This window comes from Alosa alosa, chromosome 23 (assembly GCF_017589495.1).
Source record: "Alosa alosa isolate M-15738 ecotype Scorff River chromosome 23, AALO_Geno_1.1, whole genome shotgun sequence".
Taxonomy (NCBI): Eukaryota; Metazoa; Chordata; class Actinopteri; order Clupeiformes; family Clupeidae; genus Alosa; species Alosa alosa.
Window position 1 is genome coordinate 13,731,022 of NC_063211.1, and position 15,151 is coordinate 13,746,172.

The 15,151-nt window shown below is 40.6% G+C and overlaps 3 protein-coding genes across 3 annotated transcripts; 1 reads left to right on the forward strand and 2 right to left on the reverse strand.

The window, feature by feature from the left end:
* Nucleotides 1-52: 52 nt before the first annotated feature.
* On the reverse strand, nt 53-3,639 carry LOC125288713 (tubulin beta-4 chain). The gene is made up of 4 exons (XM_048235299.1): nt 3,473-3,639; nt 1,579-1,687; nt 1,350-1,460; nt 53-1,233 (listed from the first exon to the last, which is right to left on the reverse strand). Exons 1-4 carry the CDS (start codon nt 3,527-3,529, stop codon nt 176-178), a joined length of 1,335 nt encoding a protein of 444 aa, XP_048091256.1. The 5' UTR covers nt 3,530-3,639; the 3' UTR covers nt 53-175.
* A 941-nt stretch (nt 3,640-4,580) lies between these two features.
* mdh1b (malate dehydrogenase 1B, NAD (soluble)) lies at nt 4,581-7,292 on the reverse strand. Its single transcript, XM_048235287.1, has 9 exons — nt 7,254-7,292; nt 7,007-7,119; nt 6,742-6,876; nt 6,459-6,601; nt 5,794-6,314; nt 5,552-5,693; nt 5,279-5,454; nt 4,909-5,048; nt 4,581-4,699 (listed from the first exon to the last, which is right to left on the reverse strand). The coding sequence occupies exons 1-9, from the start codon at nt 7,273-7,275 to the stop codon at nt 4,673-4,675; spliced, it is 1,419 nt and encodes a 472-aa protein (XP_048091244.1). The 5' UTR covers nt 7,276-7,292; the 3' UTR covers nt 4,581-4,672.
* Nucleotides 7,293-7,313: 21 nt separating this feature from the next.
* On the forward strand, nt 7,314-14,673 carry fastkd2 (FAST kinase domains 2). Its single transcript, XM_048235274.1, has 11 exons — nt 7,314-8,625; nt 8,886-8,989; nt 9,150-9,258; nt 9,516-9,639; nt 10,161-10,300; nt 10,743-10,915; nt 11,006-11,169; nt 11,905-12,132; nt 12,426-12,498; nt 12,830-12,944; nt 14,072-14,673. Exons 1-11 carry the CDS (start codon nt 8,002-8,004, stop codon nt 14,198-14,200), a joined length of 1,983 nt encoding a protein of 660 aa, XP_048091231.1. The 5' UTR covers nt 7,314-8,001; the 3' UTR covers nt 14,201-14,673.
* Nucleotides 14,674-15,151: the final 478 nt, after the last annotated feature.

Below are 15,151 nucleotides of genomic sequence, written 5' to 3' on the forward strand. Positions count from 1 at the left end.
AAACTATTCCCACATGAGCCTAGATTGATGACAAAGAGCAGATTCCAAAAAGTGGTTTCTCGAGTTTTAATACAAAGTGAACACATACACAAGGGAACATAAAACAATCAAAGAGAACAATCAGAACAATCAAATAATCAGTCGGAAGAATCAGTCGGAACAGTCGGAAGAATCTTCACTCGATGTCCTCTTCACCCTCCTCAAACTCGCCCTCCTCCTCGGCAGTGGCGTCCTGGTACTGCTGGTACTCAGAAACCAGGTCATTCATGTTGCTCTCGGCCTCTGTGAACTCCATCTCATCCATGCCCTCTCCGGTGTACCAGTGCAAGAAGGCCTTGCGGCGGAACATGGCTGTGAACTGCTCCGAGATGCGTTTGAACAGCTCTTGAATGGCTGTGCTGTTACCAATGAATGTGGCGGACATCTTGAGACCCCGAGGTGGAATGTCACAAACAGCCGTCTTCACGTTATTGGGGATCCACTCGACAAAGTAGCTGCTGTTCTTGTTCTGGACATTCAACATCTGCTCATCCACCTCCTTCATGGACATGCGGCCACGGAAGATGGCTGCTACCGTCAGGTAGCGTCCGTGACGAGGGTCGCAAGCAGCCATCATGTTCTTGGCGTCGAACATCTGCTGGGTGAGTTCAGGCACGGTGAGGGCACGGTACTGCTGGCTGCCACGGCTGGTGAGGGGAGCAAAACCAGGCATAAAGAAGTGCAGACGGGGAAAGGGTACCATGTTTACTGCCAGCTTGCGAAGATCTGCATTCAGCTGTCCTGGGAAACGAAGGCAGGTGGTGACACCACTCATGGTAGCAGAAACCAAATGGTTGAGGTCGCCGTACGTGGGAGTGGTTAGCTTCAGGGTGCGGAAACAGATATCATACAGGGCTTCATTGTCAATGCAGTATGTTTCATCTGTATTCTCAACTAACTGATGGACAGACAAGGTTGCATTATAAGGCTCTACCACTGTATCTGACACTTTAGGGGAGGGGACTACGCTAAAGGTATTCATGATGCGGTCTGGGTACTCTTCACGAATCTTACTAATCAACAAAGTTCCCATGCCTGATCCTGTGCCACCACCTAAAGAATGTGTAAGCTGGAATCCCTGTAGACAGTCGCAGCTCTCTGCTTCCTTCCTGACAACATCTAGCACAGAATCCACTAGTTCCGCTCCCTCTGTGTAATGACCTTTTGCCCAGTTGTTTCCAGCGCCACTCTGACCTGTACATAAAAATAAATAAAGTACCATAACAATCGTGCACTAAAAACACTGAGAAAAATGAATTACTGATCATACACATCTTTTCAACAGTTGTGTGAACAGTAATCTGTCATACCAAAGACAAAGTTGTCAGGCCGGAAGATTTGACCAAATGGCCCTGAACGGACAGAATCCATGGTTCCAGGCTCCAAATCCACAAGGATGGCACGAGGGACATATTTCCCACCTAGGAACACAGAATGTAAGAAACCATATTACAGTAAACCATCAATGTTTATAGATTATGTAATATACCACTGATTGAACATTTGAATCCTACCATAACTTGTTTTGTGCGGTCTTACCAGTTGCCTCATTGAAGTAGACATTTATTCTTTCCAGTTGTAGATCACTGTCTCCGTGATAGGTGCCAGTAGGGTCAATGCCATGTTCATCACTTATCACCTCCCAAAACTGAAATGAAAATGTGAGTTAACAATCACTCAGAGGGACATACTGCTCCGTATGCGATGATACATTAACTATGATGCTCTGGCATATTGCACTGCATACTGCATTGGTAACATTACATTTAAAGGTTTCCCACTTCTCATGGAATGTCTGGATATTATAAAGTATATTCCAGATATGCAAAGTCAGGGAATTTGATCATTTTGGAGTCTAAATCAGGGAATATCCGGTAATTTTGTATTAGTTTGCGTCACATGACGTCACTGTAACTTTCACGTGCCATGTTTGTGCCCACAGCCACACCATTCTCATTTCCTATGGTTACCGCTGTGTTACCTAAGGGAAAGTCACAAGATCGTGCAGTAGTACACCTGGATTATCTGTGCTGTTGGCCGTGATCAAATAAATATTTTTGGTCTCCTGGTGCAGTATTTTTGCGTCCTTTACCCATCTAGCTATGGCGTAGACTAGCCTGCTGCTAGGCACTGGTATGCAAGGATAATCAAATGATCAGTTAACCGTTTCAGATATACCCTACTATTCAAATAGTAATATTCATATTCGTTTATTCTAAAACTCACGCAGTCATGGACGTTGAGCTACCATATAGCATAGCATAGTTACACTGTCACAGTAGAAGTTCTGCTAACGTTAAATAATGTTATATTTCAATCAATTGATCAATTTAGAATCCTGCTAACATGATAAACATCTCTTCTTTGTTCTGCCCGTGATATGCATTTGAGAGTGTAACGTTAGCCAGCACAATGCAGATAAATGAACATTAGGCTACTAACATTACTCTTGATAAATGAGTATGCACAGACACACACCTATCTTGTAAGCCTTCAAGCCACTATTCCCACTGTAGACTATGGGGAAGGATTGCGGGAGAGTACAAAATGAAGTTGAGGGTAATAAATAACGATTACAACCGATAATAGCACTTTTTCCAAGAAGTCATTCATTCAAATACATTGTGTTTACTGCCAAAATATACGAAACCGGTCAAAAATATGGCGGCCCTCTCCTGGAAGTGACATAATGTTAGAGCTAAGTTAGCTGGCATCTATAAATAACAGTTTAAAATGTACTTGCAGAAAAACGTTAATATAAATAAATTTCAATGCAGCGTTGGTGTTTTATCGGGTTGTTAGCTAGCTTTTCCCATTAGCTCTAAGTTACAGCTTAGTTATAGTTAGTACTACTACTATTTTTTTTAATGCCCATTTATTAATTTCCCGCTCTAAAAAAGGCTCCGACTTCACAACCCTAACATTACTCTACTGCTCAGAAATCTTTTGTCAGTTAAGAAATGGCTATGTATCATTCATTTTAGTATTCGTTTGTCAGGAAAAAAAGACCTGGAATTTTAGATTTGACTTAAGAGTGTGAACCCTGCATTAAGGATTGCAAGAGTGAAATGTCATGTGTTGCCCTAGCTAAGATAGAGCTAGACAACTAACGTTATAGCTAACATGAATGCAATGGCTTGAAAAAAAAAAACAGTCACTTGAACTTTAACTTCACTGGCTTGGAAACCAAGCATACAAAGGTGGCTACTGCTTGCATTGCTGGATCTTTCAGAGCTAAATTAGCCACATTTCGAAAAATGCACCTTCAGTAACGTTGAACAAAAAAAATAATAATCTAGAACTAGCTAGCATAACTGCTAGTTGACTTTAGCATGTTAACAAGGGCACTAAGCTAATGTTAGCCACACCGCCAATAAACTCAATAAATATTCATACTTGTTTCTACTGATATCTACAGATATCAGATACATACCTTCGCGCCTATTTGATTTCCACACTGGCCGGCTTGCAAATGAACAATCTCCCTCATTGTGGATTGTGCGAAAAATGTTAAACTGTGTTCAGAAATCACAAAGACTGCCTGCCTTGTCCGATTCAACCGCCAAATGTCCTTTGAAACGTTCGAAAAGAATGTCGGGTGCGCTGTGCAGTCAGTGTGCACAGAAATCAGTTTACATCATAGGCCTAATTTCAACTCTCAAGCAAATCAGCATGCATGAGCCTTTTATGGTTATGGCTATAGGATTTGGCAGATGCTTTTGTCCAAAGCAACTTAAAAGTTAAATTAACAGTGAACAGTTTTACAGTTGGTGGTAGAAAAACAACAGCTAGAGACAATGTAGTTTTACTCTGGGAAAGTAAAAAGAGACACATTCATATGGATTTTAAAGATTTCCAATGTAGTATTTTAGCTCTTGCAAAAAAGTATACAACTACAACAAATGTTACAACATTAATGATTTTTTCTGACGTTGGCAATCTAGAATTTTGCACTGGAAATTAATGGAAAAAAATTGACAACAGGTTGTTGGTTTCACATTCAGTGGGATCCAAGTTAGTACAAAAAAAAAAGAAAAAAGAATCCAAAATGTATATGTCTTCCTAAAATAACACAATGATACTGATAGCAGCAAACTAGTTAACATCATTGAAAAAAAAAAAAAAACAGCTCAATAGAGAGCATGTTATTCTTTTGCTACAACTCCCTGCTGCTGGGGAAAACTCCAATCCAAAATAGAACCCTATCCAGAAATATTTTAACTAAGGACAAGGTGTAACCTCTGCTTTAGGCGAATGAAATGTCATGAAAGAACTCAAGTAATGTGATGGGGCCACCACAATGACAACAGCTAGTTTGTTTTGCAACAAAGATGTAATTATTGTTTTTGTCAGACAGGTTTTAGCCATGTGACCTCAAATAGCCGTGATTGTGTAAGGGTCCGGTAAAATGAAGAAACGGAGGTAGGCCATCTTGTTTAAACCACAGCCCTTTTCCTGGTGTATTATGTTTTCTGGTTGACTGCAATGGCAGGTATGTGGTAGGCATTTTCATGTCACATAGACACATAATTCAATTCAGCTGAAATCTGATAAGCTTGTTTATTACAAACATTAACCAGCTCTGTTCTGCCGGGTATTCAAGGTCTCATCATGGAGGTGTCCCAGCAAATGTTTAACTGCATACGGTGTTTTCTTTCTCCTGGGAAAAAGAAAACACACATTATGCAGTAAATATACAATGTATTAAGTGAAAGAATGATGGAATGTCTTGAACTTGATGACCCGAACTACTGATGAATGTAACCGAAGAAAGAACTACAGAGCTTAAAAAACTACAGAACATGTTAAATACTTACGAGAAAAAACTATTTCAATGAATGATGTTTGCAGCACAACATCAGTACTTACTGTTTTCAGCTGACTGATTGAGTCCTCAATTCTGATCCTCAGTTCATCAGAAATAGCCAAATTGGGTACAACAGACCACTGTCCACAACTGAAGACTACAGGCATTGAAACCACTAGGCCTTTAGGAACATTGTACTCTCCTGAATAAAAATGCAACAGGGACCCGGTGAACTTAGTTCTTTGATAGATTCACTAAAGTAAATCATGTATGCCTGAGCAAATTGAATGTGAAACTTGCATATTTAATGTATACCACAGCGTAAGAAAATCCCTTCTGAATAATACATTGAATGGTATGAATACACTGCATTGCAACTCGTGCCACCCACCAATAATTAATGGCAGCTAGCATGTGGTGATTGGCCTTTACCTCTGCTGATTATTCCCAAAGAGAAAACCTCTTTAGGAGAGGAATTATTGTTCCAGGCCTTCAGGATGGCGCATACCCCATTTGTTGCTGACATGGCTGCAGCTCTTTCAGTCTTTGAGGTTACCATGGAGCGATGTAAACTCAGCAAGCTCATAATATCAGTCTCAAATTTTTTTCTTCAGAGATAAATAAACAACAACAACAACAACAACAGACATCTTAGTGTGATGCATGCAGACAAACACCATTATTAGTGAACACATTAGTGCTTACCTGTTATTTGACATTTCCAGAAGTGGCTGAGAAAAGTTGGGAGGTCTATAAATGGCACCTTCATATCGGAACACCCTTGCTCTTTGAAGATCCACATGGAAGCTGCCACTGATATTTCCCCATATGATGACATCTGTCACATCTAACAGGAAAATAAACATGCCATCACACCCGAGTTTGAGTTGCAGTATTGCTTACCGTAGAGAAAACAATGATGAGGGCTGAGCAGTGAGATATGATACCTGCTGATGTGACACCGAGCTTCTTTGCTATCTGTGCCCTTGCTTCATACTCCAGCTGAGTTCCCATGGCAACAAAGTGACTAGAGTCCACAGAAGGTGCATTCTCCAGAAGTAAAGAACACTTCAGATTGATGAAAGAGTCCCCAACAACCATCACTCGCACGTTTTTATGTGCCCTTGAATCAATGAGTTTTCCATAATTCTGGAAATTCTTGGCCACTTTCTTCATCACCGCCCGACCAACTTCTTCTGTTTGCCCCTCTTTTTCTTGCCCAGGTGGCCAGTCATCGAGGAAGATGATAAAATGAGCCTGGTGAAAGACATACTCATCCAAGAAATTGTGTACAGTGATCTCGTGTAACTGTGGAGAGGAGAGATCCTCAGTCTCCATTTTGATTCCATGCAAGGCCTCCTCACTTCCTCCAACATCTAGGAGGTGGAGGCTGATTAGAGGAGCACTGGTGAAAACTTCAGAGTCAAACAGCAGAGGGATCAGGCTGTAGCATGTTGGGTGCAGGGCACTGCAAGTTAAAGGTGAAAGTGTGAAAGATTAGGTCCATGTTTATTTTAAAATGCCCCCTGTCTCTCTTCAATACTCTGTATTGCACCATGCAAAATCAAGTGTGTGTCTATACCTTGAATGCTTTGCTTGACACGGCACTCACCTGTTTATCCAAATGTGTAGAGGTTGAAGCAGGCTGTGCCCTTGTGCTTCCTCCTGCATAAATAGCTCCTTTGTCTGAAGGTTTTCTTTCGCAATTTTCAGCATCAAGTCTGTTGTCATGTCTGATGTAATTCCATAATAACCCTGGGAATTTTACAAAAACAAATCTAAGTTACTTCTGGCATTATAAGGAAATGTGTTGAGAAAATGTGCTTATACCGTATAGTAACAACAAACATAAACATAGGCTTGGCCTAGCCTACTCCCAGTGTAAAGATCTGTACCTGGACATGTTCCATGAAGTCACTGAAACCACCCAGAAGCATTCCTTTCCCCCCTCTATCAATAAGTTCTCTCCACACCAAAGGAGAGTGTTCATGCTCCCAGCCATTACTAAGGCAAGTCGTCTCTAGCCATTGCTGTTTACAGAGAAACAAAGGGAAGATGTTCACTAGAGGGCAGTGATATACCTACAATACCTCACTTCACTTGAAAAATAACAGTAAAATCAAATTAGGATATCCAGATATAGACTGATTCCAAATTTACCTTCCATTCATTTGGATGTACACAAATTTTGTGAATACGAAAGTCGGGCAACTTTCTCTGAAGTAAGTCTGCAAGAAGCTCTGCTTTTGCATAATGAGGGCAATCTGCCTTGCCTTAGAAAAAGAAGAGGGGAAAAACAAGCATTGCTATTCCGAGGTAAAATGACAAAGAACAAATTAAAAGACTTGATTGAGTAGCATACTCAATTTCTGTGGATGTTGTAATATTGTGAGAAATTGGAAATTACCTGCAACAACAAATCTTGCCATGCTTCCTGTAGCTGTTCCAGTTGCTGGGTAACCGAAGGTCCTTCTTGACCTCATGACGAAAATCGTCTGTCATGGCGGCGCGCTGGTTACATGTGAATACAAAATGTGTTGAATAACTCTCAAGGGTAAATGTTCAGTCAACTCAGCTTGTGGACTATTTTGACCGCTACAGATAATAGAAATTGTGAGAGCAGTTGTTTTGTGAGTATATCACAAATAACACTGACAAATGTGCTTGCTTCGTGTTATTTAGAGAAAGCTAATCTAAGTAGCAGCTAAGCTTGATACAGTCTAGAATGCTTCTAGCTAGGTGGGCAGGCAGGTAGGCAGGCAGTGACAGCATTTTCTCCCAAGCTATTTTGCTTGTAAGTTACAGCTTTTGTAACTCAACTGTCTGTGAAAAAAAACGTAAGCCAACTAGTTCACTTATCCCCGCCTTATATGTCTATTTTACGGTAACGTCGTATCAGTTGGACGGATTCTAACATTAGCGTTAGAATGAACAACAGATGCTGTCGCTCAGGAATTATAGTTAACGTTTACGTTAACGTTTCAACTAACAAGTCAAGTACATCCTTGTTTACCATATGCTACTAACGGGTAAGTAGTTGACTTGATGTTCAGGCCACATAACTTAGATAGTATATCGGCTTGGTTAAAGTCTCGGCCACTTACTCAAGCTCAGAATTTAAATTCGCAACCCCCTACTTAACAACTTGAGACATAATGAATATCCGTAAGACAGGTGAGGAGGTATTCAGGAAAGCCTTGCTTTTTAGCAGGCATAGACCTCTCTTGGCACAGCTGGGCTCTTTACTCCACAGGGAGCATACACATAATAAAAGGCCAGAACAGAGATCAGCTTCCTCCTGGAGCTGGAATCACGTAGTAGGACCTGCTGTCAGCACAGTGAGGTACTACTCTCAAGATGACCACTTCAGTGCACGTTCAAGGCAACCCCGGGAGTTGCAAAAACCCTCAGAGTCACTGTCAGAACACCAAAAGCCCAACAAGAAGGAGAAGAAGAACCTTTTCTTCCGGCAGCTGGACGAGTGCTCCTCTCCCAGTGATGTGCTGGATCTTGTCACTCACAACGCACAGACATACCGGCGTGTCAGCAACAGCCTTTCGCGCATTTGGGAGACAACAAAAAAGATGTCTGATGATTATCGGGGTTACGAGCTGAAGCTGATGTTTGAACACCAGGGCTTTGAGGAACTGTGCCAGGGGGTCATCATCGAGGCTCCAAAGATGCGGACTGAGGATATGGCCTATAGTCTGCTGGCGCTGGTCAGGCTGGGAGTGCCTCAGCGCAGTAGAGTGGTCCAGATCCTCCTGAGAGTCATTCAGGTAACTAGTCACTAGTCGGTCTTTGGTTACGACATCACAGTATTAATGACTAAACACACTGTTGGTAAGTGTATTGCTGTGGTGTCAGTTCAGCCCTGTGCTTTGATTGCCCATAATCCTGGTAGATGGACCGTAGACTGGTGTAGCCATCATTTGTTTGCTCAGCTATAATTTTTAAAGGATTTCATATGGAAGAAGTCTGTTTAAAATGCAGGCAAATATTCATTACTTGGCTAACTGTTGTATGTTCCCCTCAACAGGAAAACTTGAACCATTTTGACGAGCGGTCTCTTTCGGTTCTTGCTGGAGCTTTAGAACTAATGGACCCACTGCAGAATGTTGAAGCACTTAAACAAGGGCTCAGGTAATGCGGTTGTTTCTCTGAATTTGTGTAACCTCTTTGGCTTTTAGGCCTTTTATATAGGCCTAATAGATATTGGAATGACGGTCATTGAAATATCTTTATCTTCTCTTTCTCCCTAATGTTAGGTCTGTATATTATTTAATATTCAGTTTTTTCCCAGGTTGAAGCTGGAGAATGACATCTCCCTGATCAAGAACATACTTCCCCTTCAGTCAGTTATGCGTGCAGTAGGGAAGGAGAGTTCAGATGAACTGAAAAGGAAATTGGAGGCAAGAAAATAAATATTCTTCTCTCACAGCTAATTGTTTGAAAAGTTGTACTTACTACATATTTTGTGTTTACTTTATGTAAAATCCTTACACCTGCATGTTTTTGGTGTCAGATCTAAACATGTTAGGTGAACATTGAGCTCTGATTTTGTACTCGGCAGGCTCAGATTCTTTTTAAAGGCCACCTGCTGTGAAGATCTGAGCCTACTGTACATACATAACTTTGTGACATTTGTATCTCTATTTTTCTTTTACAGAAAAAGGCCCTGGGCATGGCCAATGATTTCACACTTCCCAATGCGCAATACATGCTTGCCTCAATGGCTATTATGGGACTAAACTCAAGGCCCCTGTTGGAAATTTGCTGTAAGAAGATAGAGGGTAAGAAATCAATCCATGCTGAATCAAATTAAAGCAATGCATCAAATCTTTTTGTGGCACTCTCCCATCACTAGTTTGTTTGGATGGAAACTGTAAGACAGTAGCGGCAGCCAAGAGATTGGCAAGAGGGCTTATGATGTTATGATGACTTTTCATCCTGATTGATTGGTAACACACATAACATAACTTTGTTTTCAGCGTATATGAAGGTATACACCTGAGACAACCCAATCTAATGCCATTATGAATGGAGATGTGTTAATATCAGCCATTATATTAATAAGTCTTAATATAGTGATCTTATTTAAAGGAACTATGTGGAATTCTTTAGGCTTTGAGTTTTCATGAATACCGCCACACGGCACTCAACATGGAGCTTGTAAGGTGCATCGCCCCATTTAAATCATATGCTTTTGTGTGTTGACTGCCCATCAGGATGCATGTATGTTGTTTTTACACTACCCATTCTTTCCACCCCTATGTCTTCAGTAACTTCAATAACAGTAATTTGTATGTCCTAGAAAATGTACAGGGGATTCCATTTTCCAGACTCATGATGACCCTAAAGGCATGTCAGGATCTGCACTATAGGAACTATTCTCTGCTGTCATCCATTGCTGAGTATATGGCAACCAGCTGTGCCATGTGGAAAAGTAAACAGGTAATGTGTTTTGGGAATAAAAAAAAAGGGTTCAGTATGCCATTGAAAAGTGTTGCATACTTATTGTATGGCCTGTATAGCAAAGGGTTCAGTATGCCATTGAAAAGTGTTGCATACTTATTGTATGGCCTGTATAGCAAAGGGTTCAGTATGCCATTGAAAAGTGTTGCATACTTATTGTATGGCCTGTATAGCAAAGGGTTCAGTATGCCATTGAAAAGTGTTGCATACTAATTGCCATTTGTTGTCAGTAAACAGTGTAGTTTCCCACTCATGGGTTTAATCTAGTCCTTCAGTGAAGATTTCCATTTAAGAAAGCTTTTAATAGGCTTAGTCAGTGTACGAAAAACAGAAACTGTGTACAGTGTGTGCTATGTACCAGTTTTAACAGTCCAAGGGGTACATAAATGTGATAATTTGGTATTGACCGCTCCCCCTCAAGGTTATTCTGCTCCTTTTGGAGTTTGAGAAGCTGCATTTTCACCCCACCACCCTGATGGATAAGTTTGCTGAGCGAGTAATCCAGAACCCCGATGCCCTCACGCTTAAAGATATCCTCAGCATCTTGAAAGTCTACTCTCAGCTGAACCACGACCTAGGGGATCACAAATCAGAGTGAGTGTTAGCTCTACACTGAAACCTCAAAGAGGTTAAATAAGTTGATTTTGCGTTAAAGGTAGACATGGCTTCATGCTAACCCCACAGGTTTCTTGATGGCATCACACACGCTGTGGAGGCTTATCTAGACCGGCTTCACCCAGACAATCTTCTGAAGGCCATCTACTTCTTGAGCTTGCTAGAGCACTTTCCTGTTCTCCCACTGGAGAGACTCCTTCAGGAGGACACATTGGAGCAGCTTTTCAGCAATGGTACTGGTATGGCGTGACTGGAGTTTGGAATGGGAAATACAGAAAATGATATTTGAATGAAGTAAGCTCTTTAAGAAGTGCACACTTTGAGGCATAGTGAGAAAAATCTCTGTTATGGTTGTATATTAGGATGCACGGATCAGTGCCTATTTGATATTCAATATTTGCCTTGTTGACTGGTATTGGCCTATCAGCAAATAACAGTAGTGGCTGATGTTTATCTCGCATAAACATCAGCCGCATCAATTCTGCATTAGCTAAATCATGGACCGGCGTATAGAGATATAATGCTATAAAGGGCTGAAAGACATGAAAATGGTTCAGCCATTTTTATAATAAATATTTTTTGTATTTCTGCCTCTAAAGGGTATGATTAACAAAAACAAAGTAAACAAACAAATTGGTATTGACATTGATTTTCGACCAAATTGTAATTTTGATAATCGGCATTGGCCCAAAATTTCACAACCCGTAAAGAATATGTTCTGTTACCATGAAATGGGTTTTAGGTTGGTAGTGATCAAATGAACATCACCAGAACAGTTTGACTCTGTGAGAGGGAATATCATACCTGCCCTAGTGTTCTTGTTGTATAATATTTTTTTTATTCCAACAGTTTGTTTTCTTTTTGCATCATCAATGATTTTCTGTAAGGTCAGTGAGATTTTGTTACACTGTATGTATCCCATTGTTCTAATGATTGTGGATTGAGCGTCCCTTTCCCTCTGTCTGTAGACAAGCAGAGAGTCTTGGGTCTAGAGCAGAAACTCCATGTTGTGGATATCTGCCTGCGGCTGGACCAGCCTGCTCTCCCACGTCCCCTGTCTGTTCCTCCCATCCTGGGTGACTTGCCAGCCCCACCAGCCCTGCCCCCTCCTCTAGACCTCTTCAGCATGTTGAAAAGCTTGGAAGGAGTGGAGACCGTAGAGGAACACCTGGTTGTGGAGAAGATATATCGTATAGGTAAGATGTCGTGTGCTTGTGCGTGTGCTTGAATTAGATACAAGATATGTGAAAGATCTATAGGTAATTTAAACAAAAGATTTTCTACCTGGGGAAACAATATTGAGATTGAGATTAGTCTTTTATTTATTACGTTATAATTCCAGTTATGTCCATAAAGTATGTCAAGTATAAATTATATCGTGCAGGCCATAATTTCAATTGTGGAAAAACAGCACAAAGTATTAGAGAATTGATTGCTATGAGAGCATGCAAGGTATATCTCTGTTTGTGTCCATTCTTAACATTCACAGATTTTGTGATCAATCTCTCATCTGAAACTTCTCATGGAGATAAACCTCTTCAGGATCAACATCCTCCTCGAAAGTAAGGCAGCTGAAAATGCATTAATTTGTCCATTCATACTTTTAAGTCAACCGTGCATTACATAATTCATACAATCGGTAGTGCAGCGAAAATGTATATTTTTAATTTCAAAAAGGCTGGACTATGGCACCTCTTAACTGCACAGCTGAATTGAGTTCAATTTCTTTGTCAAATTATAATACATCTTCTTAAAGAAAGAAAAAAAGTTTAGTAAAACAATTCACATAGTCTACATTTATGTCTGCCACTAAAAGCCTCAGTATCAGTGACCCTTGCCACCAATAACTTTGCAAAAAGCTTTGGACCCACATGAACTCCTTCTCTGTTGCAGGCTGGCAGTGCTGTGTGTCCCCTCCTCTGCCTACTGTTTTGGAACCTCCCATGTGCGAGGCAGGATGGCCATGCAAACTCGCCACCTGAGAATCCTGGGCTACTCTCCTGTGCTGGTAAACTTCTGCCAACATACATACATACATACAAACATACATAAATGCATTCATACACCGCCAGTCAAAGGTTTGGAGAAACTTTATAGACAGAATACCAGCTTTTTCGCAAAAGGGTTCTTTTTACATAATTGCAAAAGGGTTCTCGACTGTTCTAGAAAGAAATGGCTGATCTTTAATGCAATATCTACATTGCCCATTATCAACAACCATTCATCCAATGTTGCAAAGGCATTCTGTTTACTAATCTGATATCATTTTAAAAGACTAACTGAGAAAACATTGGAGAACCCTTTTGCAATTATATAAGCACATAATGTAATCTGAAAACTGCTGTCCTGAGTAAAAAAAACAATGCAAACCATCTCAGCTGGTATTATGTCTATAATGGAGTGGAATGGAAATGTCTAAGTCTTTTCTGCCTCTGGACCTGGACGACTCTATATCATCTAGGATACCATGAATTTGCAGGCCTATTAACAAATTCTTGATCTTAACTTCATGTCAGTCAGGGAGATGAATCTAGGAGGAAATAGATTTTACAACAGGACAATAAGCATTCAAGCAAAATGATCAAAAGGAATGGCTTAAGAATTCGTACTCTGGATTGTCCAGACCTCAATTCAATAGAAATGTTTTGGTTAGATCTGAAACGGGCAGTACATGGCAGTTGTCCCTCCAATCTCTCTCAACTGGCTGAGTTCTGCAAGGAGGAGTAGACAAAAAACTTCAGAACCAGATGTGAAACACTGGCTAATGGGTACAGAAGACGTTTGGTTGAAGTAGTGGTGCAAAAGGAGGTGCTACAAGAAATTAACTACATGGGTTCACATACTTTAGCAAATGTCATATTTGGAGCTAAACCACTTTTGTTGAATATGTCATGAAAATATAGAACTTTATTTTGTTTCTGTCTATTACTTGGAATGTTAGCGTTACAAATTAGGGTTTGGATGTGCTTTATTAAATAATTTATGTTATTTATTTTTTTGTGTAAAAAACAACTGACCATGTCTGAGGGTTCAAAAACGTTCAAGCAGCACTGTACCCCCCCCCCATCACCATCCATCTGTTTCTTTCTCTCCCTTCCTCCTCATCTTTTTTCCCCACTTGTTTTTCTCTCCAAGGTGCCCGTGCAAGAGTTGGTCCTGCTGCCAGAGGAGCAGAGGTCCGAGATGCTGGAGAGGCTGGTGTTTCCCGAACGAGGAGAGGCGGGAGTGGAGACCGCTGCCACTCTGCGGTCAGGAGACGAGTGAGGTGTTGCGCTGTGACTGCAGTGTTCCTCGAGGGATCAACGAGTGCAATGCTGGGAGACCTTGGGCTTCTCTTTTCCTGAAGACCTGGTGGAATAGATGCTTCCAGAGGAAGCATTGTTTTGAAGATCTTGATGATGACATCACGTGTCATAATTTTGTGTATACCTCAATATATGTTTTGCCTTAAGAAACAACCATTACAGCTATTACCAGGGACCACATATGGTCTGGGAAAAAAACTCCCTTAAAAAGGGATCTGTTTATTTACAATATCACTGAATTGGTCTTTTAAAAACTAAATAGTGCATGGTGATGTATTGCTTGTTATTATGGTGGCTTGTATTTCAGCATCAAATTGTTGTCATTCAGATTGTTATTTAGACTAATACAACACAAATAACTGCACACTGAAAAGGTTCTGTGAAAACAGACCAGTTTTCCAGGATTAAAGGGTGATATAACCAGTTTCATAAGCGATGTTCTCATGTGTTTGTTGGGATAATAGACACAATTGGAGATATCCAGGCATTACAAAATCTTTTGCCAGCTTGGAAACTGATTTAAAGAATTTATTATCCTCATAAACCTTAACTCGACATCCTTGGTTCCACAAGATGGTACACTTGAGACTAAGCAGAAGCCGAGTTCTCTGCTTGCATGCAGTAGCGTCACATCAGACAGTCAAGTATCACTTGGAACGACAATGGACCAGATAAATGGCACATGTGGTCATGGAGTGCCATTGTTTAAGGTCAAGTGTGTGAGGTGTAGGAAAGATTGATGAAATAGAGATGGCTTATGCAATGCTATGAGCCAACAACTCTTAATAGCCACATGATTTAAAAACAACATCAACAATAACAGCATTTTATCAAATTTAATGAATCATTAGTGTGTTTTTGATTTAATTTAAAGAACTGCATTTAGAGTAAGCTAGGAAGTCTGTCTTAA

Excerpts from the sequence above, each read along its gene's own strand:
- LOC125288713 (XM_048235299.1), bottom strand. The coding sequence starts at position 3,529 with ATGAGGGAGATTGTTCATTTGCAAGCCGGCCAGTGTGGAAATCAAATA. Across the intron at positions 1,688-3,472 it reads GAAATCAAATAGGCGCGAAG|TTTTGGGAGGTGATAAGTGA; the intron begins GTATGTATCTGA and ends TTTTCATTTCAG. Across the intron at positions 1,234-1,349 it reads GCCTGACAACTTTGTCTTTG|GTCAGAGTGGCGCTGGAAAC; the intron begins GTATGACAGATT and ends TTTTATGTACAG.
- mdh1b (XM_048235287.1), bottom strand. The coding sequence starts at position 7,275 with ATGGCAAGATTTGTTGTTGCAG. Across the intron at positions 5,455-5,551 it reads CTGGAAATGTCAAATAACAG|AAAAAAATTTGAGACTGATA; the intron begins GTAAGCACTAAT and ends TTATCTCTGAAG. Across the intron at positions 4,700-4,908 it reads CAATCAGTCAGCTGAAAACA|GAGAAAGAAAACACCGTATG; the intron begins GTAAGTACTGAT and ends TCTTTTTCCCAG.
- fastkd2 (XM_048235274.1), top strand. The coding sequence starts at position 8,002 with ATGAATATCCGTAAGACAGGTGAGGAGGTATTCAGGAAAGCCTTGCTT. Across the intron at positions 8,626-8,885 it reads TCCTCCTGAGAGTCATTCAG|GAAAACTTGAACCATTTTGA; the intron begins GTAACTAGTCAC and ends TCCCCTCAACAG. Across the intron at positions 12,945-14,071 it reads TGGGCTACTCTCCTGTGCTG|GTGCCCGTGCAAGAGTTGGT; the intron begins GTAAACTTCTGC and ends TTTCTCTCCAAG.